This window comes from Mesoplodon densirostris, chromosome 7, assembly GCF_025265405.1.
Source record: "Mesoplodon densirostris isolate mMesDen1 chromosome 7, mMesDen1 primary haplotype, whole genome shotgun sequence".
Taxonomy (NCBI): Eukaryota; Metazoa; Chordata; class Mammalia; order Artiodactyla; family Ziphiidae; genus Mesoplodon; species Mesoplodon densirostris.
Genome location: NC_082667.1, coordinates 67,902,798 through 67,927,332, shown reverse-complemented (window position 1 = coordinate 67,927,332; position 24,535 = coordinate 67,902,798). Strand labels below are relative to the sequence as shown.

General features: G+C 42.1%; 1 protein-coding gene across 4 annotated transcripts in view; it reads right to left on the bottom strand.

The window, feature by feature from the left end:
• MICAL2 (microtubule associated monooxygenase, calponin and LIM domain containing 2) overlaps positions 1-24,535 on the bottom strand; it is a 226,922-nt gene that overhangs the window by 2,903 nt on the left and 199,484 nt on the right. For 2 of the 4 annotated variants that reach the window (XM_060103822.1, XM_060103820.1), the window contains 2 exons: positions 7,138-7,237; positions 2,739-2,812 (listed from right to left, as the gene is read on the bottom strand). In XM_060103822.1, coding sequence (XP_059959805.1) covers positions 2,739-2,812; positions 7,138-7,237 — 174 coding nt within the window. Of the gene's footprint in view, positions 1-2,738; positions 2,813-7,137; positions 7,241-24,535 lie in introns of all 4 variants that reach the window. The other 2 variants (XM_060103819.1, XM_060103818.1) reach the window with 1 other exon arrangement.

The following is a 24,535-nucleotide window of genomic DNA, read 5'->3' as shown; positions in this document are numbered from 1 at the left end:
CAGTCTCTCCGTTCTGGGCCTTGGAAGCCCCCAAAGAGGCAGGGAATGTCACCTCATCTGATGGGAGCGCTGGGGGGCTGAGGGACTCTTGCCCTGCCCCTTGCTTGAAACTCTGGGAAGAGGCCAGCTGGAAAGGCGCCCTGTGTATAAATGTGGGACAGGTAGAACTTCATGGTTGAGCAGAGACGAGGGGTTGGGGTGTGGCTCCCCAGATCTTGATCTGCTGTGTGTGGCACACACTGGTAGAGCCTAGAAATGTCCACTTGCCCCAGAGATGCAAAAGTAAATGGCCACTGGGCCTGCCATGGGGCTCCCCGTGATGAGGGATGGAGTGGCCTCACAGTGGAGACTGTCTGGCCAGGCTGAGTGGAGGATGTGCTGAGGTGAGGCTGAGCGAGGCCAAGAGTGAGGCTCCAGGCACGCTGAGAGAAAGGCCAGGCTATGGGTCAGGCCAGCCGCACACCCTGGCTGCAAATGCCAGCAGAGACAGTGGCAGCCTGATGACAGGAGATAGCTATGTGGGAGGCAATGAGTCAGAGAAACCCACGCAGATTTCCAGTGCTGTGAAGTCACACAAACCTGCCTCTCGCCATGACCTGGAGGTCACCTTAAGAATCAAGCAGATGGAAGGGGTGGCAACCTGCAAGACTGAGCATTTTCATCCCCAAAAGACTGAGCATTTCCTAGAGGGACTGCATCAGCCTTAATTATTGCATCAGACTAAGTTTACCAGAGAGGGATAAAAAAAGTTCCCTTTCCTCCCTCCCTCCCTCCCTCCCTTCCTTCTTTCCTTCCTCCCTCCCTCCCTTCCTCCCTTCCTACCTTCCTTTTCTTCTTGATAACTAGTGGTATGAAGGTTTCGCACAAGATGACAAGGCAAAATGAAGAAGCTATATTTTTTTGTACACCCCAGAAGAGTGAGAAGATGTATGACCATCATTCTTTAGTAAGAATTAAAAAAAAAAAAGATTCAAAAGTGACTAATGGGGCTTCCCTGGTGGCGCAGTGGTTGGGAGTCCGCCTGCCAATGCAGGGGACACGAGTTCATGCCCTGGTCCGGGAAGATCCCACATGCCGCAGAGCGGCTAGGCCCGTGAGCCATGGCTGCTGAGCCTGTGCGTCAGGAGCCTGTGCTCCGCAACGGAAGAGGCCACAACAGTGAGAGGCCCGTGTATCGCAAAAAAAAAAAAAAAAAAAAAAAAAAGTGACTAATGGAGCCTTTGGTGGTATGTATTTTACCACCCTGATATGGAGCAAATTAAAATCTTTATGAGATGTATAAGTGAGATATTAGTTATATAGTATGGTTTGTTAATTTAGGTACACTTCAGTATTCATGCCCCTTATTTGATTATCAACACAAAAAAATTAAAAGTCCTCTCTCGGTTTTGGTTTGTCAATGATGGAACCATCTGAGCTCCTTCTGACGAATAAAAGATGATGTATGCCACTTTTATTCATTCTGTACAGAGCAGTTCTCTAAGGATTTTGTTAGAAATAGTTTTCTACTGCTGTAAAGAAACAATCTACAGGGCTTCCCTGGTGGTGCAGTGGTTGAGAGTCCACCTGCCGATGCAGGGGACACGGGTTCGTGCCCCGGTCTGGGAGGATCCCACATGCCGCGGAGCGGCTGGGCCCGTGAGCCATGGCCGTTGAGCCTGCACATCCGGAGCCTGTGCTCCGCAATGGGAGAGGCCACAACAGTGAGAGGCCCGCGTACCACAAAAAACAAACAAACAAACAAACAAACAAAAAAGAAACAATCTACAAACACGACTATGTGAGAAAGAACAGGAGACCCCGAGTCTGTGATGATCTGTTCTCAAGTCTTAGACCCATCATTTATGTTGAGCATGGTTTTTAAGTTCTCAGAGACTCGGTTTTCTAATCTGTAAAATGGGGATAAAATACCTAAATAAGAATGATCATGATGATAATGTCTCATATTTACTAAGGGCTTGCTCTGAAGCAGGTAACCCATAGGTAGGTGCAATGTTCGGTCCATGATGTATACAGAAATGATTTAACTTGCTCTTTCAGACTTAGGTCTAAAGGTAGGAAAGCCATGCACGGATCTGGCCCCACAAACATACAGGCACAGAACAGAGTGAATATGCCTCGCAGACTGGAGCCTATGAATGCATAAATCAGTATATGGTGTCGATTAAGTTTATTTCAACTCTCCCTCCTTCATAGTGGAAATAATTTTCTCATGTGTGATGCCCTGGCCCAGCCCGTGGTGGGAAGGATGCTTCCTTTACATTCCCCAATGCCTGGCAGAACCAGGCCTGCCTTCCTCTGTGCTCCCAAAGCACGTAAGTCATGACCCTCATCTCACTGTGTCGTAACTACTGGTCTGGGTGTCAGTCTCCCAAGTGAGGCCACAGGGCAGGGCTGCTCTTCTCCATCTGCCAGGCCCACTCTAGAGTCTCAACAAATATTTGTTAAATGAATGGATGGATAAGTGAATGAATGCGTGACTAAATGACTTTGTTCCTATTAGCACATGGGATGGAGCTAAATGCTGCTCTCACGGCCCCAGTGAATGAAGCTAAGAAGGACTTGCTGTGCTCTGGTGGGGGCAGAGGAAGGCTGGCTTTGTGCCCCCTCTGACTTCCAGGCTGGTGACACAAGGCAGGAAAAGTGCTCCACTCTGCAATGTGCAGTATGTTCTGGTCAAGTGTCTTCATGTGGAAAAACATCTTTAACAAAAGCCCCAAACATATCACCATACTCACCCTCCTTGAGCATTTTTTCTCTTAATTTCTGCTCCAGTCTGCTTTGATGATCTTCTAATTCTAGTTCTCGGGCCCTGGGGATTAGAGAATGTTCAAACTTTGTAAATACTGGAGATCTGTGTAGAAATATTGACTAACAAACCCATTGACCATAGCGACTGCATTCTTTTTTCCTTATTAAAACTGGGGTCTTGGAATATCTCTAAACTGAAAGTTTTGCTGTTGCTACTGCTGCTGAGATATGCTGAACTCAAGAGATGATGGGGAGCAGCTGAAGGTTGTAATGTGCTCTCAGCAAGCTTTTGGAAGGCCACCCAGGACTGGATCGTGAAGAAATGATCAGAACAGTAGAAGCAATGACAATCTGAAACCCTCCTCTCTTTTAGGGGCAATGTGACTTCAAGTATCACCTCTAACAACTCCCAGATCTCTGACTGTGGTAAACAAGGAGGAAAGAGGAGTGAGACATTTTGTCCGGATGGAGGCAGAATACTCAGACAACTATCCATCTGGTTGTGAGTGATGTGGGAAGAAGAATCAGCGATGTTTTGGAGGAGTCAAGCTGAAGTGCTGGGGACTCAGTGTGTCCACCGACAGAACAGCAAAGTCAAGAAGTGAAGTTAGCTTTTGGCGAAGCTCAGACAGAGCTTCATGACCTTTCCATGCCTGGGGATAGCCCACGTATGTCAGCGTATGTGTGTAAGCTTCCCACACGCTGGGCCATGTGGTAATGTGGAGGTTCCCCAAACTTTGGGAGTGCAGGTCTGGCGTTCTCAGGAGAAATGAGGACCACAAATGGATGAGGCAGGGGTCAGAGGTGATAGGTGAAGTCACGTAATCTCTAAAAGGGAGGCTATAGAGCAGCGGTTCCCAACCTTTTTGGCACCAGGGACCAGTTTCATGGAAGACAAGTTTTCCATGGACAGGAGTGGGGGCCGGGGGAGGGGGGGAAGGTTCAGGCGGTAATGAGAGCGATGGGGAGCGATGGGGAGCGGCAGACAAAGCTTCACTTGCTCGCCCACTGTTCACCTCCTGCTCTGCAGTGCAGCCCGGTTCCTAACAGGCCACGGACCAGTAATGATCCACAGCCTGGGGGTTGGGGACCCCTGCTATAGAGGAAAAAAAGGTTTGAAGACAGGACCTTGGGAACACCTACATTTAGAAGCCAAACAAAAGCGGTAGAGCCAGGGAAGAAGCAAGCAAAAGGTTGGAAGGGTAAACAAGAAATGCAGCATCACAGAAGCCAAGAGAGGAGAGTTTCAGGAGAGAAGAAAGAGATCAAGGGTGTCCAATGCTACAGAGACACTGAAGAGGGTGAGGGCTGAGTCTAGGTCCCTGGGTTTGACGTGGAGGGGGGCCTTCCCTTCCAGCCCCACCTGCAGGCTGCATGCGTATCTGCTATAGCTTTGGGTCAATTTACTATACCCTGTTGCCACTGTCGTTATTTTTACTACTTCTACTATTACGTGGGCCAAGGTCCATGCTTTGTTCAATACTCTCCCTTTTGCTATTGACACTCAACTTCCCTTGGCCCACTCTGGTAGCCAGTGGAAACGCACCACTCAGATCTTCCTTTAAGAGAGAACTCTGGAAGGAGTGTAGTGTGGAGTGAGCTGACTGCTGTAGCAGGTTCCACTTCACTGCTGTGCTGAGGCCACACTGTCCCTGAGCAGCTCCAGCCAGTGAGCGAGCCCAGTGGCGGTGCTGGAGCTGGGCCATTTCTGCCCCACTTCGGACTCCTCGGATGGGCAGTCTTTGCTCTGGGGCTCCCTTCGCCTGGCTCAGATTTTCTCAGAGCTGCACTGCAGTCTGAGGTTCCTCCTGCCAATTCTCATTCCCTCCCCTCTCCTTTTACAGGTGTCAGGACTGCATGGGGTCTGAAGACTTCCCTCTCACTCCCACTCCCTTTCTCCTTTCTCCCAATACATCTCTTGTACTTCTAATTCTGTCTTGGCACCTGCTTTCCCAAGGGACCCAAAATAACACACAAGTGTAAGACGTTTCTCCTGGTTCAGCCAGGTCTCTCTCCAAACTAAAACCTATCCTTTACCAGAGCTCCCACCTGCCTTTGTCTAGCTCACACGTCCGAGTTCTCCTCCTTGGCCTCTGTTGGAGGAGAAAGTTCCCTCCGACCGTGTACCAAGGAGAGAAGCCACAGTCACTGAGCAGTCACCACCCACCTGACCTTTGCCGGCAGGGCCTGTGCACTGACTGCTCCTCCTACAAACCTCCATGGAGCGCTTGCTATGTTTTCTCATTCCTCTCATGCTGTGTGCTTACGTGTCTGTCTCCCCTGAAACCATGAGATCCTCGAAGATCGGGACTATGGCCTGATTCATCTCTACTTCCACAGTACCCAGCACATTTCCTAGCACATGGAATGTGCTTGATACTTTTTTGTTAATGAATTTTATAATTCACACCTGGACCAAAGGCAGACGATACAGTTGTATAAAAAGGACTTTGAAGTCAGGCGGAGATGGACAAATTATTTAGTTGTTTTGAGTCTCAGCATGAACATCAATTAAAAAAACAGTAATAATAAAAGTAATTGCTACAGATGAGCCCTTCTTCCCCATTCCTGGCATTTCCTTCATGTCAGTGGAGCTCAAGGAGTATACTTCCTGGCTTCTTCTCTCCACTTTCACGCTTATACTCACTCTCACCCCAGGGGAGGTAAATTTGGGAAGAACAGACTAGGGGAACTCAGCTCACACCCTTTCTCCCTGGGGATCAGCCTGCCTGCAGCAAACATGTGTTCTCTGTTACTCTGAGCCTTGCTATGGGTCTAGGGCAAGATTTCTCAATCTTGACACTATTGACATTTTGGGCTGGGTAATTCTTTGTTGGTGAGGGAAGTGGGGTGCCCTGTGCATTGTAGAATGTTCAGTGGCACCCTTGGCCTCTCCGCACTAGATATCACTAGCACCTCCCAGTTGCGATAGACAAAAATGTCTTCAGACATTGCCAAATATCCCTGGAAGGAGGAAGTGAGATGGAAATTGCCCCCAGGTGAGACCCACTGGTCTAGGGTAAAAGCCTTACCCCTAAGAAGCAAGTGATTCACTACCTTTTGTGACTAGGTAGATGAGTGTGTCTAATTCTGGGGTTGGGTAGTATAGTAAGTTGCATGGTGAACTCCCAAAAGATATGTCCACATCCTAACCCCTGGAACCTTTGAAAGTGACCTTATTTGAAAAAGGGTCTTTGTGGATGTAATTAAGTTAAGAACCTTGAGGTAAGAATATTCTGGATTATGCCAGTGGGCTCTAAACCCAGTGACAAGTGTCCTTACAAGAGACAGAGAGAAGACATGGACACACAGAGAAGGCTGCATGAAGACAGAGGGAGAGATTGGAGTGATGCAGTCACAAGCCAAGGGATGCCTGGAGGCACCTGAAGCTGGAAGAGGCAAGGAAGAATTCTCCCCCAGAGGCCGCGAAGGGAGTGTGGCCTTCCTAATGCCTCGATTTCAGATTGTCTTCCAGAACTGAGAGAGAATACATTTCTCTCATTGTAAGCCACCCCATTTGTGATAATACATTAGTCTAGCCCTAGGAAATGAATATAGTTAGCAAGCCCACTTGGGCTCTCATATTTAGCCGAGCTAGCCATAAGCAGTAATAAACACTTTATTTTGATATTCTGGGTCAACTATTGACCCAATTGTCTTATTTCTCACCTGGCTCAGAACCCAGGCAGAGAAGAGGAAAAGAATTTTATTAGACCCTTTCAAAGACTCCCAAGATTAACTCTCAGGGTTGGGGTGAAAATGAAATAAGACAGCATAAGTGAAAACACCCAGTACAACTTGTGGTGCTTAGTCAGTTTATATTAAATGTTACTTCCTTTCCCTCCAGCATGGTGACAGGTAGAATGACCTTCAACATTTTCAGAGTACGGTAAGATCCAGCTCTACTTTCTGATCTCCCAGCCAGACTGCAACCTCTCATTCACAGGACAGCCAGACCGATCTCCACCTTCAATCCATTAAAGCCACAAGGAAGTGGTCAGGTGATTTCAGCAAGCCCTTCCCATGATTCACACACAGAAGCCAGACACATGCTTCCCCATTGCAGGTGTGTGACTGCAAGTGGGTGCCCCCTGGTGTGGGGGACAGGGATGGATTGAAAGTGTCTTATCCAAAGGCCCTCCAGCTCCAGACCCATTACCTGAAATCATTTTAGCCATAGGACTCCACAGCAGAGAACAGACAATTGAAGATTCTCTGCACTAATGCCAGCATGATATGCAAGACATCAAATGTCAATTTGTCTCAATCACAATTCTGTATGCACAAGAAGAAAAAATCCTGAGACTTCAACCTAGGAGGGTGGGCCACCCCACTCCCGCCCCCTTTGCTTTTAGGCCTCACTGTTATCTGTGTTGCCTTACTTACATGATCAGTAACTCCGACTCATATCGCATTAATTTATTCTTCTCCAGAACCAGCTTAAACCATTCCTGCAAAAGCTGTGCTTCATCCTGTGTGCCTGAATCTGCTTAAGAAATCAACGGCAAATGGGTTAGATTGGCATTTCTCCTCCCATGATCAAACTGCTTTGGAGTTACTTTAGGGGGCCATGTTTGTAGCAAAAAGGGCTCTGCAGGCGCAGGCCCCTGACGGCTTGTTGATGCCTCGAGATCATGGGCATGACAAATAAAACCCACCTGTGCATGCTCTGGGGGAGGTCCTCCTGGACATTTAGGGCATGAATACTTCAGCTCCATGGGCCATATACCCTTGACAATGGCCTGCCACTAATGATCCCTCTCCTGCCTATCTGTATGTCCTCCATAAAACTTCTATACAGGGCTTCCCTGGTGGCGCAGTGGTTGAGAATCGGCCTGCCAGTGCAGGGGACACGGGTTCAATCCCTGGTCTAGGAAGATGCCACGGAGCAGCTAAGCCCGTGAGCCACAACTACTGAGCCTGCACTCTAGAGCCACGATCCACAACTACTGAGCCCACGAGCCACAGCTACTGAAGGCCATGCACCTAGAGCCCGTGCTCCACAACAAGAGAAGCCACCCCAATGAGAAGCCCGCAAACCGCAACGAAGAATAGCCCCCGCTCACTGCAACTAGAGAAAGCCCACACGCAGCAACGAAGACTCAAAACAGCCAGAAACAATAAATAAATAAAATTTAAAAATTTATTTAAAGAAAAAAAAAACTTCTATACATTTGTGCATCACATCCTCCATCAAAGAAAACCCTAGTAACCCTGATGGTTACTATCTCCTTCTCTTCTTCTGAATCAAATGCCTACTGAGTGTCCAGGTGGGGTGTGGCTCCCTTTATGGGGCAGGGAAGCTCACACTTCATTTAGTCACAGAGGAGCAGTAATTGGCATTTTGATTTTTTGCACAAAGCCAAACGATGGGGGAGTAAAAGGCATTAGCTTTGAATCTCATAGGGAAAAATTTATATCCGTTCACTCTTATAACTTGGATTATGACCTTTCTTCCTTTATTAAACAGAAGAATAACCATGAGAAAACTGACCCTGCTTTTAGATATTCAGTGTTAGATGCTAAATGTTTAGATAATAAAATGCTAAAATCTGGGCATGTTTGAGAAGCAGCAACATGGGGTGGCTTTCTAGTATTTCACCCTGAAATGGGAACACAGGCTGTGTTGCAAAGCTCATGGCCATTCTTGAAGGATTTATCCTGAAGGGTCCAGTAGGTGGAGAGGACAACGGGGCAGACGGAAGATGTGGCCTTGGGCAAGTAGTTTAACCTCTCAGAACCTCTGGCTTCTTCATGAGGTAAACTGAACAAGAAGACACACAAGTAATAGAATAATAATAATGAGCTGCTGTTTATAATTCAGGGTTACGTGCCAGTCGATGGGCTAAGTACCTTATATTCAACACCTCACTGAATCCTCACAACAAACTCACCAGTAGGTTCTCTTATTATCACCACTTGATGGCTGAAGAAACAGAGGTTTAAAAGATTAGAATAACTTGCCCAAGCTCACATTTAGTAAGTAGCAGAGCTAGGGCTTGAGTTCAAGGAAGCCTTATCCTAAGCCCATACTCTTCACTGCTTGTATACCCCTCCCCCATCCTCATCCATCCCTCCCTCCCTTAGGCCTGTAAGGTAAATAACGCCCCTAGCACATTGCCTTGCACACAGCAAAGTCATCCATAAAAATGAGTACCCTTTCTCCCTGTCTCCTTGGACACCCTTTTATTGATATGGAAACTGGGGTCCAGAGCAATTGATATGAAATGTCACAAATTATATATTTAGTTAATGTGCAAACTGATGCTACAATGCAGAACTTCTGATGAATTCATTCATCCATTCATCCATCCATTCAATAACAGCTATTTATGGAATAGGTGTCAGGTATTGCCTTAGATACTGGGGATACAGTGATAGATAATGCCACATATCACAAGGATATTGGAGATAATAAGGCATAGTGCCTGCTGAAAAGGGTATTGTTAGATAACCTTTTGGATCAGATGGACCGAAAAGCTAAAATAAAATAGAATATTAGAAAACTGTCACAACAACAAAGCAGCAAAAAAGGACTGGGAATACAGAGAAGGGAGGCTTTTCCTGGTCAGAGTGTGAGGGTGGGCTTCCCGGGAGGAGGTGGTGTCTGAACTGGGACGTTGAAGAATGGATAACACTTTGAGAGGAAATAATGAGGGTGGGAGAGGATATTCCAAGAAGAGGGAACAATATGTTCAAAGACTAGGGGATAGGATAGAAGATGGTGGAGACAAAGATCAGGAAGGGCTAAGGGGACATGGAGGGGAGGATGATGAGACCTTGGAGGGTATGAAAATCTACATATAATAGAGGCCCCTTAGCCATGCTAAGGCTCTTGTACTTAATGCTGTAGATACAAAGGGACACTGAAGGTGGTTGAGTAGGAGAATGATACCTGGAGTTTCATGCAGGAAGGATTAAAAGGGGGAGAGAAATAAATAAGATGTTACAGAGCACCAAGCTGAGCTTCCTGTGCTTTATAGCTTGTCCCCACTAGCTATCTCTTTTACGAATGGTAGTGTATATATGTCCATCCTAATCTCCCAATTCGTCCCACCCTCCCCTTCCCCTTCTGTGTCCACAGGTCCATTCTCTACTGTCTACGCCTCTATTCCTGCCCTGCAAATAGGTTCCTCTGTACCATTTTTCTAAATTCCACATATATGTGTTAATATACGATATTTGTTTTTCTCTTTCTGGCTTACTTCACTCTGTATGACAGACTCTAGGTCCATCCACATCTCTACAAATGACCCAGTTTCATTCCTTTTTATGGCTGAGTAACAGCCACATCTTCTTCATCCATTCATCTGTTGTCGGACATTTAGGTTGTTTCCATGTCCTGGCTATTGTAAATAGTGCTGCAATGAATACTGGGGTACGTGTATCCTTTTGAATTATGGTTTTCTCAGGGTATATGCCCAGTAGTGGGATTGCTGGGTCATATGGTAGTTCTATTTTTAGTTTTTTAAGGAACCTCCATACTGTTCTCCACGGTGGCTGTATCAATTTACATTCCCACCAACAGTGTGAAAAGGTTCCCTTCTCTCCACACCCTCTCCAGCATTTACTGTGTGTAGATTTTTTGATGATGGCCATTCTGACTGGTGTGAGGTGGTACTTCATTGTAGTTTTGACTTGCATTTCTCTAATAATTAGTGATGTTGAGCAGCTTTTCATATGCCTCTTGGCCATCTGTGTGTCTTCTTTGGAGAAATGTCTATTTAGGTCTTCTGCCCATTTTTAAATTGGGTTGTTTGTTTCTTTAATATTGAACTCCATGAGCCATTTGTATATTTTGGAGATTAGTTCTTTGTCTGTTGCTTCATTTGCAAATATTTTCTCCCATTCTGAAGGTTGTCTTTTCATCTTGTTTATGGTTTCCTTTGCTGTGCAAAGTTTTTAAGTTTCATTAGGTCCCATTTGTTCATTTTTGTTTTTATTTTCATTTTTCTAGGAGGTGGGTCAAAAGAGATCTTGCTGTGGTTTATGTCAAAGAGTGTTTTTCCTATGTTTTCCTCTAAGAGTTTTATAGTGTCTGGTCTTACATTTAGGCCTTTAATCCATTTTGAGTCTATTTTTGTGTATGGTGTTAGGTAGTGTTCTAATTTCATTCTTTTACATGTAGCCATCCAGTTTTCCCAGCACCACTTATTGAAGAGGCTGTCTTTTCTCCATTGTAAGTTCTTGCCTCCTTATAGATAGCTAGCAGGAATAAGCTATAAAGCACAGGAAGCTCAGCTTGTTGCTCTGTGATGATCTAGATGGGTAGGATGGTGGGGTGGGGTGGGAGAGAGGTCCAAGAGGGAGGGGATATATGTATACATATAGCTGATTCACTTCATTGTACAGCAGAAACTAACACAACATTGTAAAGCAATTATACTCCAATAAAAAAGAGAAAGAAATAAGATGTTATTCTTTCTTAGGTTTCTTGAATGAATGACTGGGTGGATGAATGGACTAACTTATAAACCTGTTGAGTACCAACATCTTCTGAGCATTGTTTGTGGTGCTGAGGGACAGGGATGAATAAGCACTGGTTCCAGCTGTTCAGGAAACTGGGAGCTTGCAGTCCAGTAGGAAAACCAACACTGCACGGGCAAATAGGATACAATGTGCCCCCTGCCATGCAACACAGGAGGGAAGCAATTCATCTTGTGTGGAGGAAGTGGGGAAACCTCAGAGAGGAGACAGTAGGTGAGCTCAGCCTAAGTGGATGAGTGAGAGGCAGGAGGAGGTGAAGAACAAGGCATTCCAGGGCATAGTTGCTGAATGAAAGAATGAAGTATAAAGACTGGAGATCATATATAACATAGAAATTAAAAGCGTATACTTTAAACTCAAGCTTGGGATCAAAATTCCATTCTTTGACCTATCACTGTGTGGGCTTAAGCTCTTAACAGCCTCCCTGAGCCTCAGTCTCCTCATTTGTTATAAAGATGCAGTGGGAATGTGCACACAAAGACCTTAGCCCAGCCCTGTCACTTAGTATAAGCTCAATAAATGGTAACGGTCATTATTCAAATCATATACATGATGGGAGAACACTTAGGGGTCATCATCTCTCCCAGCCATGGGGGCACACAGGAATTCCCTCTACCTCCCTCCCACCCTAGATTCTACTATAATTCTCCAAGGATGGTAGAATTCCCTGCTGTCCAAGAAGCCCACTGCAGGGCTGTGTACTCTTAAGTATTGAAAACTTCTTTCTTTTGATTCTTGATGGGTTGGCTGCAAGCCAGTGAGTCCAGTTGTGCCCTTTCAAGGAAAATAGAGAACAGTAACTCTATATTTTCATGAAAGACATTCAGATATTTGAAGGCAGGTCTCATGATACACTGAAGTGTTCTTATTTCGTCAGTACCTCCAGGTCATTTATCATTTTGTCATAAAAGAGCTACCCACCTCTGTTTGCCCTCTAATTTCCCAGGACACATCTTAAGGAGAGTCCAGAATCAAACAACCCAGAGCGGAGAGACACCCTTGCATCTTCACCCTGTGCCCTGGGATTGCAGAAGTCCTTTTAGCAGCAGTGTCTTCACCTGGCTCTTCCTAACTTGCAGTCGAATCTGGTCTTTCCACACCAGGGGTGGTGAAGTCTGATGACTTTATGTTCTACTTGTGCAACTGATCTTTTTCTAGACCTAATTCAAGACTTTATTTGTGTCTTGTTAATTATCATCTTGTTTATTTTGTTCCATCAAGGGGAAATCTTTGGGATATTTTCTCCATCTGACACATTTCTCCTAGATTTGGGATTTCTGTGGAATCGATAAAAAAGGGCATCCTGTACCTTTACACTATATTAAAAAACAAAACATCAGATAGGACTAGACCAAGAACAGAGTGATCTAGCTCATTAGAGACCTTTGGGTGAGACTGTTCTATAAACTTTAAACGCATGGCACCCAACTGGTACCATCCAGTCCACATTTCTGTATCTTGTCCACTAGGCTCTTATAAGAAACTTTAATAACAAAATAATTTCCTGAAACCAAGCTTCACAAAGCCTGCTTTGTCCATTGGCATGACAAACCTCACAACACCACCCAGAAAAGGAAATGACATTTGTTTTCCAAAGCTTCTAAGTAAACACCAGTGATTCCTTAGTAATCTCTAAATTTCTTTCTCAATATTCACAATTTCTTTAACAATCCTTTCTAGAATTTTGACAAGGATCAGAACTCATGTTTCTTTCTCATGTGAAAGTAGAAAATGTACTCATCTCTAGTTTTTTGGTCCAGGATTTCTTCCTGAGCCTTCAAAGACTGAGGTATGTGCAACTTATTTCAACACCAGGGGGTTAACTCAGTCAGTCAACAAATTCTGATTTAGTAAGGCCACATCAAAGACACTACTCTCTGTATGTACGTATCATCTTTCACCCGGGCTTAGAAACCTGAATTCATTGCTCTCCCATTTTTCTCACCTATCCAGATTCAATTTCCTCATCTAGATATTTGCTTAACATTTCTAGATTGAGGACCATTTTCCTTGATTAAGAAAACAAAAGCGGAGAGTAGAAAACCCTGCCTCTCCCCAATCATGTAACATTATACCATCTGCTTCAGTGCTGGGTCTATCCTTGCCTTGTCTTTAATCCAAAAGAAACAGCACTGTTTTGCTGTCTTTAGAGTATTTTTTGTTGTTGCTTTTCAGATTCAGCCTCTTTGCTACATTATACCTACAGGTTCAAGCCAGACTTTTATCCTGCCTTCCAAGTCCCTTCTTCAATCTTTCTTTATTTTTATTTTTATTTATTTTTATTTTTAAAATTTATTTATTTTTGGTTACATTGGGTCTTCGTTGCTGCGCAGGCTTTCTCTAGTTGCGGCGAGTGGAGGCTACTCTTCCTTGCCGTGCGCGGGCTTCTCTTTGCGGTGGCTTCTCTTGTTGCAGAGCTTGGGCTCTAGGCACGTGGGCTGCAGTAGTTGTGGCACGCGGGCTCAGTAGTTGTGGCTCGCGGGCTCTAGAGCGCAGGCTCAGTAGTTGTTGCGCACGGGCTCCGCGGCATGTGGGATCTTCCCAGACCAGGGCTCAAACCCGTGTCCTCTGCATTTGCAGGCGGATTCTTAACCACTGCACCACCAAGGAAGTCCCTTCAATCTTTCTTGTGTGTCCTTCTAAAATCAGATCCCTCAGAGAGTTCCCTGTGCAGCCTCATTGATTTGTATTGATGCTGTACTCAACAAACACAGGTTGAACTGAATCAATCAATTTAATTTACTTTTTTGAGTGGAATAATTTTCAACTTTTTAGCCTACAGTTTATTTTTTATTTTATTTTTTTTTTGTGGTACGTGGGCCTCTCACTGTTGTGGCCTCTCCCGTTGCGGAGAACAGGCTCCGGACGCGCAGGCTCAGTGGCCATGGCTCACGGGCCTAGCCGCTCCGTGGCATGTGGGATCTTCCTGGACCGGGGCACGAACCCATGTCCCCTGCATCGGCAGGCGGACTCTCAACCACTGCGCCACCAGGGAAGCCCCAGTTTATTTTTTAGACTCTTCCTTTCCTCAGTAGTCAAAAGCACTTTTGGGGATCTTTGAACACGGAATCAAGTGCAGATTTCTAGGGAATCTGCTTTCCCAAAGCATTGGGTGCAGGCAGATTGTGCCTATCCCAGGCTTGCCTTACTCTCAACCTCAGCAATGTACTGAGATTTCCATCACCTCACTGCTACCCACCAGAGAGCTTCCTTGCAGGTCCTAATGAAGTCTCAAGCAGCATTGCCCCTCACCGTAAATGCAGTAGAGTGTAGTGGCAGAGGGCATGGGCTTTGAGATTGATCAAACCTTCTCTCACACTTACAAATGTGTGACCTTGATCAAGTAACCTCACATCTCTCTGCCTCAGTCTCCTCTCTTGAAAAATGGGGGTGATCATAGTCCCTGCCTCCTAAATCGGTTATGAAGATTAAATGAGATGATGCAAGCAAAATGCTGAGCATGGTGCCTGGTATATAGTAAACATTCAATAAAATGTACCATTGCCATTACCACCCTGTTGTTTCTTCCAGTGTCTAGTTCTATAGTTCCACGTGGAGTATTTGCTGTATATCTTTAAGCCTCAACTAGAGTGTAATCCCTGACTTGATTACATATGGCTAAACTTTATCTGGTAACTTCACTTGAGATTAATAAAAGCTCTTAAATAATTATATATATTTTTTGTCTCCATGTAAACGGAAGGGTCATATGGCTGGCTGGATCGTCAGCACTTGCTTGGGAAGAAGACTAGAGACTCTGTGCCTATACAGACTGTGCACTCAACCATGTCTCCAGCTGGTCCCATGGCTGCTGGTGAGCTGCAAGCCCTTCCAGGGCAGGGATGTGACTGCTACATCTGGGAACCAGGATGCAGCTAGAATGGCACGGCCAGAAAGCGAGCAGCCTCTGGCTGTGAATAGAATAGCCCAGTTACCTAACCCTCACTGCCACCCCTGCTTGTGACCACAGTCGACTGGTTCTTCCTTTGCTCCCGTGCCCTCACACCATACTCTTTCCTAGACAAAATGCAAGGATTCCACTTGCTTAAGTGAAATAAAGTAGTCAAAACTCAACACAAAACAACTTGCTATTAATGGAGTCATGTGAATCAACCCACTTGTCCCTAAGTGAGCTCTCAAAAAAGCAAAGCAAACTTTGTCACTCCCTACTGAAATTCTTCTATAACCCCTCATAATCAAGTTCAAATCACCTAGCCTGACAGCACTTAGTCCCTGCTTACATTAGAGGGAATGGCACTTAATGGTCCGTAACTTTTTTCTCAATGGAGAATAACAGACTGAATGAACAATCCGTTCTTTAAAGTCGTGGCTTTTTAACCATTTCCTTTTGTTGGTAACGCTGAATGCTTCTCTGATTGTGTATTGGTGTGTTGTTTTTCCATGTTGGGTCTTGTGTTGCTCTCTGGTTCACAACTATCTAATTCTTTAGACATGATTTCCTGCCCCCTTAGAATCTCTGAGAAGTCCTAATTTGGTTTTTGCTGCAATTCTCTCAATGCCCTCAACACCATCAGTGATGTTCTGGAGCATGAACCGGCAGTAGAGTGATTACAGCCAGAATCCCCAGTAGCAGTGTGCAAGCATCTCCCTCAGATTGGCTGGGTTTCAGCCCCTGCCTCTTGTTCTCTGGCCTCTGGTCGGCTCTAAGATCCTGTGCTCATCCACAGGCCTATTTCATTTAAATCTCTAGCCAGGCCTTCTGTACCCAGTGCTCTGGGTACGTTGACTTCCCACAGGCTCCTTACACATGATGGTGATAATCTAGAAAGCTGCACTGGGGGTCTGGCCTGATTCAGTCTTGGCAAAGCCAGGATGCTGGAAGGTAGCTCATGAACCCATTCTGGGAGCCAGAGGCTGCAGCTGAAAAACAAAAATTCTAGTCCTTCCTTTATTAAACAGCTTTTTGTTTTGTTTTGCTTTTAGCTACATATCTATTCATCATAAAGTTTTTCTTGCTTTTGAATTTTACTGAAATGATATCATACTATATGTGGTCTCTGCAACTTGCTCATTTTAAATTCTTTCTATATGTTTCTAAAATGCCTCTATGCTGCTCATTCATTTTCACTGTTGTATATGCAATATTCAGTTGTATGTGCCACAGTTAACTGTTCTACAATTTATCCATTTTCCTGTTAATGGATATCTAGGTTGTTCTTAGTGGTTTGCTACTATGAATGATGCTGCTATGAACATTCTTGTATATGTCTTCTGATCCATGTGGGCAAAAGTTTCTCTGGAATATATACTTAGGAATGAAATTCTTGAGTAGTAGGTATGCGAATGTTCAGCTTTACAGCATAAAGACAAATTGTTTTCCAAAGAGTTGTGGCTGTTTACACTCCCACTAACACTGAATAAGAGCTCCCTTTGTTCCTCACCCTTGCCAAATACTTAGTATTAGATTTTATAAGTTTTGGTAATTTAATAGTTTAAAATAGTTTCTCACTGTAGTCTTAATTTGCACTTCCTTAATTACTAATGAGTATTCTTCTGTGAAATGTATATTTATGCCATTTGTCTATTTTTATATAGAGTTATTTGCCTGTCTCTTATTGATCTTTAAGAGTTCTTTACATATTCTGGAATACTGAAAATTTGTTATATTTGTTGCAAATATATTTTCCAAATTAGTGGCTTTTCTTTTTTGGTTATATTTGTTGTGAATGTATTTTCCAAATTAGTGGCTTACCTTTTCCTTTCCTTTATGGTGTCTATAGACTACCAAATTGAGGTCAAAAAGATTCTTAACTTTTCAAGTGCATATTAAAGTCTTTAATTTTTATGACATTGATTACATTTGTTGCAAATATATTTTCCAAATTATATGGTTAAAGATAAGGTTCAATTTCATTTTTTTCCTATACGGAAAACCAGTTGTCCCAGAATCACTTACTTCCTGTGAACTGCAGTGATACTGCTGGCTTATATCAAGTTTTCATATATGTAAGATTATGTTTGGGTTTTTGTTTGTTTGTTTGTTTTTTAACATTTTGGCCACGCCATGCAGCGTGCTGGACCTTAGTTCCCTGACCAGGGATCGAACCCGTGCCCCCTGCAGTGGAAGTGTGGAGTCCCAACCACTGGACCACAAGGGGAGTCTCATGTTTGGGTGTTTTGGTGGCTTTCAGTAAAGTATTAAAGTTGGCTCCAAAAAGGTTATACACATTTTTTTTGTTAGATTTATTCCTAGGCACCTCATGTTATTATGCTAATGTAAGCAATATCTTCTTTGTTATGTCATTTTTTAGAAACCAATGCTGAGATATAGGAATGCAATTGATTTTTCTACTTTGATATTATTTCCAATTACATGATATAGGCTCTTATTATTTTAAAAAATTATCTGTACATTCCTTTGGGTTTCCATGTGGTTAATTCTATCATCTGGAAATGACAAAAGTTTGTTTCTTCCTTTCCAAACCTTGTGCCATTTTATCCTTGTCTTACTGTACTGGGTAGGGTCTCCTGTGCAATACTGAAAGAAGAGGTGATGGCAGGCATCCTCTTTTTTCACAGATTTTAAAAGAAATCCTTCTAATATTTTACCATTAAACAATGGTATTTGTTACAGGGTTTTGGAAGATATCCTTCAAATTAAGAAAGTTCTGACCCAGCAATTTTACTTCTGGGTATTTATCCTAAGAACACAAAAACACCAATTTGAAAAGATATATGCAGCCTTATGTTCATTGCCGCATTATTTACAATAGACAAGATGTGGAAACAACTTAAGTGTCCACTAATAGATGAATGCATAAAGAAAATGTGGTATATATACACAATGGAATATTACTTGGCCAAAAAAAAGAATGAAATCCTGCTGTTTGTGCAACATGGATAGACCTTGAAGGTATTATGCTAAGTCAAATAAGTCACACAGAGAAGGATAAATACCATATGATTTCACTCATATGTGGATTTAAAAAAAATGAACAAACAAAATAAAACAAGAACAAGGTCATAGATACAGAGATCAGAGTAGCGTTTTCTGAGAGGAAGGGGTTAGGGGGTGGGTGAAACGGGTGAAGGGGATCAACTGTATGGTGACGGGTGGTAACTAGACTTGTGGTGGTAACAACTCTATAGTGTATACAGATGTCAAATTATAATGCTGTATACCAAAACTTATATAATAAAAAAAATTAAGCTTCAAGAAGGCAAAATAAAAATTTCTTTTTTTGCTAAGAGTTTTTATCCTAAATGAGTGTTGAATTTTGTCAAATGATATTTTCTTCTTCTATTGAAAAGCCCATATGGGCTTCCCTTTTAGTTTGTTAATATGATGATTGTTAAGTCACCCTTAGATTGCCAAATTTTAAAATTAATTGGATTAAATTTTCATTATATTCTTTTATCTTTTTGAATCTTTGTTATATCTGTGGTTGTGTCTGCCCTTTTCATTCTGATTTATTTCTTCTCTCTTTAAAAAACCAATTTAAGAGGATTGCCTTTAGTCTTTTATTAACTTTTCCAGTGAACCAACATTTGGCTTGCTTGATCCTCTCTGTTTTATCTTTATTCTCTATTTTATTTATATCTGCTCATATATTTATTATCTTTTTTTTTTTTTTTTTTTTTTTGCGGTACGCGGGCCTCTCACTGTCGTGGCCTCTCCCGTTGCGGAGCACAGGCTCCGGATGCGCAGGCTCAGTGGCCGTGGCTCACGGGCCCAGCCGCTCCGTGGCATGTGGGATCTTCCCAGACCGGGGCACGAGCCCGTGTCCCCTGCATCGGCAGGCGGACTCTCAACCACTGCGCCACCAGGGAAGCCCTATCTTCTTTCTTTAGGTTTATTTTGTTTTTCATTTTCTAAATGAAGTTGGACACTAAGCTCATTAACTTTAAGCCTTTCTTCTTTCCTAATAACAGTATTTAAGGCGATACCTCTAAGGACCATTTTCACTGCATCTCATGAGTTTTGATCTATGGTTTTCCTTTGCATATTTAGTACATTTTAAATTTCCAAGTATTTTTTAAAATATCAATTTTATTTTTTTGATCCATGAGAAATGTATATTTTTACTTTCCAAATGCATGGTTTTAAAAAACATATTTTGATTACTGATTTCTAAGCTAATTACATTGTAGTATAGAATGTGGCCTGTATAATATGGCTTCTCTGAGATTTACTTTATGAACTAATATCGTCAATTTTTGTAAATCATCATGTAAACTTGAAAAAAATATACATTCTCTAATTTGGGGATGCATGTCCATTAAATTAAAGTTATTAAGTGCAATGTTCAAATTTATAGTAATGTTTTGTTTGACTCTCATTAATTGAGAGATGTACTAAAACCTCCTGCCATGATAGTAGAAATTTCTCCCTGAAGTTTTACCATTTTTTTGTTTTATATATTTTGAGCCTATTACAGTTAATACATACAACATTTAAAACTGTCATATCATCTTGGTGAGTTGATCATTTTAAAATTAGGTAGTGACCCTGTTTATTGCTAATCATGATTTTGGTATTAAAGCAAGTATTAAAGGTATCTGCTTTTAATATAATTACCCTAGCTTTATTTTGTTAGTATATACTTGCTAATTTTTTTTTTACTTTAAACCTTTTACTTATTTATGTTTTATATGTGCCTGCTAAATAGCATATAATTGGGTATTGTTGTTTGTTAACTTTCACTACTATTATTGAGATATTTAGATTTGTTTCTACCATCTTTCTTTGTGCTTTTTATCTTTTTTAAAATGCTTTTAAATTTCTATTTAGAATTGAGTGGGGGGTTTTTTTGGTTGATTATTTTTTCTTATTTTTTCTCCCTTTATTTTCCCTAGCTGATTTGAAGTTATACATTTTTTCTATTCTTTTCATAATTACACTTAAATTTTAAATAGGTAATTTTTAATACCCTAACAAAGTCTAAACTTAATCAGTATTTTAAACTCCTTTTAGACAACATAAGGACCCTGGAACACTTCACTTCTAATCATTCAACTCCCAACTTATGTCCATTTTAGTCTGGTATTTTAGTTCTATCTTTGAAAAAAATCTATATTATTTTATACTGACAATGTTTATTTGTTTTACTTACATGTCTATTATTTTTTGCATTCACCATTTCTTCTTGACTATTTCAGATTGTCCTCCTAGGTTTATCTATTTTTTTTCCCCTTCAAGCATATTTACTAGAATTTTGTTTGTAGATAGTTAAATCTTTTTTTTAAACTGAATGTTTGTTTATTGTGCACTTGCTCTTGAAATATAGTTTTTCTGGGTATACTGTTCTAGCTTGAAGGGTTTTTTTTTTTCAGCCTTTTGAAATTATTATTCCACTGTCTTCTAACATCCATTATTGCTGTTAAGAGAGCTGTTAGTAAAAATTTTGTTCTTTTCTTAAGTGAATTATTTTTTCTCTTTATCCATTTTAATATCTGTCTTTGGTATCCTACATTTTCACATCATTGTGCCTAGGTAAGTGTGGATTATTTTAAATTTATCATGATTTCTCTATCTCAGGCTCCATGTTTCTGTAGATTTATGCCTTTCATCCACTTTGGAAAAAATAAAGCTAGCACTTATAAACCATGCATTTGGTGCCAGACCTTGTTCTAAATGCTTTGCTCAGTACCTCAGCCATTATCTCAACCATTATCTCTTCAAATAATACTCAACCTTAATTTTCTCTATTCTCTCCTTCTGAGACTTCAATTAAACATACACCAGACCTTCTCATTCTATCCTCTGTCTATAAGCTACTCTTTCCTTCTTTCCACCTCCTTCTATTCATGTGCTGCTTTCTGATTGATTTCTTGAGATACATGGTCCAATTCACTAATTCTCTCTTCTGCTGTGTCTAAGCTACTGTTTAGTGTATTCGCTGAAGTTTTAGCTTCAATGAATATAATTTTCATTTCTAAACTCTCTATTTATTTGATTATTTTTTTAAAAAAAATCTCCAATCATTAGTTTTTATTTGAAAAAAAGTAAACCTAAAGGATTAAGCATTATATTTAGTTGTTTCTTTCTTTTTTTTTTTTAGATGTTGGGGGTAGGAGTTTATTAATTTATTTTATTTATTTTTGCTGTGCTGTCGTTTCTGCGTGAGGGCTTTCTCTAATTGTAGCAAGCGGGGGCCACACTTCATTGCGGTGCGCGGGCCTCTCACTATCGCGGCGTCTCTTGTTGCGGAGCACAGGCTCCAGACGTGCAGGCTCAGTAGTTGTGGCTCACGGGCCTAGTTGCTCCTCATCATGTGGGATCCTCCCAGACCAGGGCTTGAGCCCGTGTCCCCTGCATTAGCAGGCAGATTCTCAACCACTGCACCACCAGGGAAGCCCTAGTTGTTTCTTTAGTCTCTTTTCATCTAGAACAGTTCCCTAGATTCCTCCTTCCCTTTTTTTAAAATGACATTGACTTTTCTCACTTATTTTGCAGATTGTCTCTTAATTTGAATTTGCCTGATTGTATTTTTGTGGTTAAATTCAAGGTAAGCATTTCTGGCTGAGGTGCTGCATAAGTGAACATGTATCTTTCTTAGTACATCACAGCAGGAAGCTCATGATGTTAGTTTGATTATGGTTATGATTGGTTAAGGTTAAGGTGGTGTTGTCTGTTCACTTTTATTTTTCTGCTTGCTAATTTTTGTATGTAATCTTCTATTTCTTTAAATGTTTCCCACAGAGACATAGTATATTCTGTATTTGATAATTATAGTTGAAGTTCTTGGCCATTTAAATTTGTTGATTTTGCTTGAACCTCATTCTTAGTGGCTCACTTCTTGGTGTTTGGGGTGATTTTTAAAATTATTATTATAAGCTCATGGTTTACTGAACATAATCTGTCTGAATCCTGAGAGCCTAAACTGAGGCATGGTTTCTTCCATATAGGATCTATAATTGGTTTTGGAGTGCTAGAGACCTGGCTTAATATGGGAATCTCAAGGTTAGCTCCCCTACTTTTTGTTAGACCCAAGGCAACACTGGATTTCTGTTTTTGTGTTTGCTTCCTTCCTGGAACATGTAGGCTTCAGCATACCTTCTTTTCTCTCTCTTTTATGGCCCTGAGAGATTTCTCTCACTTACTTAAGAGCCTAGCAATGTTTTCAAAAGTATCTTGTTGCAGTGAATGGGCTTTTATAGTATTTAGTCCACCATTCCACTGCTCCACACTTCTTAGGAACCACATTCTGTATCCTTGGATGAGGTGGCCAGTTGGGTATTTAGTTTAAAATATTTTTTTCAGGTAAAATTATTACGACAGTGTTTTTTAAAACCGAGGGTTGCAAAATTAATTTTATGGGTCACAACAAGCACTAAAAATGAGACAGAATAGAAAGTAGTAGTCTTTTATATGTAGCAAAATTCAATATTATCTCTTGAAACATTTTATTCAATTATATATTTATGTGTACTAACTTGTGATATAAAACATATTTCTTGCTGCTGTCACGGGAATTTTTTTTGTAAAGCAATTGTCTAGGGCACACAGCTTTGAAGCCTCAATGACCCTAGAATCCATGCAATGGAGAGAGGACCCAAGGCTTCTTCAGGAAGAGAATCTTAGTCTCGCCCTCACTGGGCCCATCTCTGTTATAAAGCCACTGCTCGACCAGGTGGCTACTGAGGCTAAAAACAGAGGTAAATACATAATAAATTGATTATTGACATTTGTTGAGTGAGGTAATCTGTCATAAACCTTGAGCATCCCTGCATGTCTTTGCTGAGTGTGCCAAATAGCAAGGCCTAACCATCCTGTGTCCCTGAGCCACTCCTGCAGCCAGCCAAGTAGACTACTTGCTTCCTGGGAAAGGGGGCTGGCTTATTTACTGCTTGCCATAAAAGCTGCTGAGTTCCTCTACTGTGGCACAATCCACTGTGTGCATAGCTACCATCAGGGCCTATCAGGCTACACCCTGGCACTTAGATACAGGGCAACTTGTACCACACTGCTGCTCCTGCTGTTTGCTGTGTTGTGAGTAAAAACTCCCTTGCTCTGAGGCACTGAATATCACTGTTTACTTTCAGCACGTAGAGTGTAGCAAATCCATCCAAATTCCTTGGTTGCTTAGCTACCAACTTCAGAGTCTTTGTCTACGAATGGCATCAGGATTCAAACTCAGGAGTGTCTGATTTTAATATCTGTGTCATTTTCAGGGCACCTTGTTGCTTTATTATCCAGGAAATTATTGTTTCTTCTGTTCCTCAGCAGTAGTCAAGGTAAAAACCACAGAGTGTAAGCCAAACTACTTCCCTCTTCCTGCCTAGGGTTCATTGCGATTTCTCTTGTCATAATGTGTGCTCCTGCTGCCACCTGCTGACAGCCTCAGACACCCTGCTATTTCTTTGTAAACCCCTTATCTGTGTGAAGGAAAAGCCATCGGGCTCTAAAACAAAAAAGCAAGAAGCTCAATGCAGGGATGCAGGCAATCAACTGGTAAACCATCCTCAAAGTTGGTAAAGCTATAAGGGAGGAATATTCCATTACATTCCCCTGGGGACTAATCTTTTCTCCCTCAAAGCTGATCTCAGTTTTCAACAGATTTTACCTGTCTCCAGGTATTGAAAGAAAGCACAGATTCTGTTATCTACTAAATTTGAATGGTGGCCTCTTGCTAAACTGTGGTGTTCCATCACACATAACACTGACCACTACACTGACAACCAACAAAACCAGAAGGTAACCAAGAAGAGTCTAAGTGGCTGCAAAGCTCGACTTGACCTCTTCATAGACGGTGAGGCTCAGAGCAATCAGGCTGCTGCATATCATGGTCCTTTACTCTGGGCAGCTAGGACCATCAGGAGAATCCATTTCCTTTGTCAAGGACGTCCATCTCTCTCTCTCTCTCTCTCACACACACACACACACACACACACACACCCTACAGAACATAATGACTTGTCATCTGGGGTGGATTGTTGGACTTTTGTTTTTCTTTGTTCCCCTTGCCTTCACAAAACGGAAAAAAAGCCTTCCTGGGGGTGGGAGAGCTTATTTCTGACTGTTGGAAAAAGAGAAAGCAGGAATTGTTGTCACGACAATTGGGAGCTCATCAAAGCCTCATTTTGCTCATCAGCCATCACTGCCCTCCGTCCTGCACCCCCGCGTGTTCCTCTAATTCAATGCTCGCCTAATGAATAACTCCTAGGAACAAAAGACCCTTTCAGGCTGGCGCACATCATTATCAGAGGAGACTTGCATAACTGTCGCAGACGACTCATGTTTTCAGGCCTGTCTCTAAATCTGGTTATTCACAACCTTTATAGTTCAATATTATTGCCTAACTGTGATCATTTTCTAATTATCCTAATAATGCTT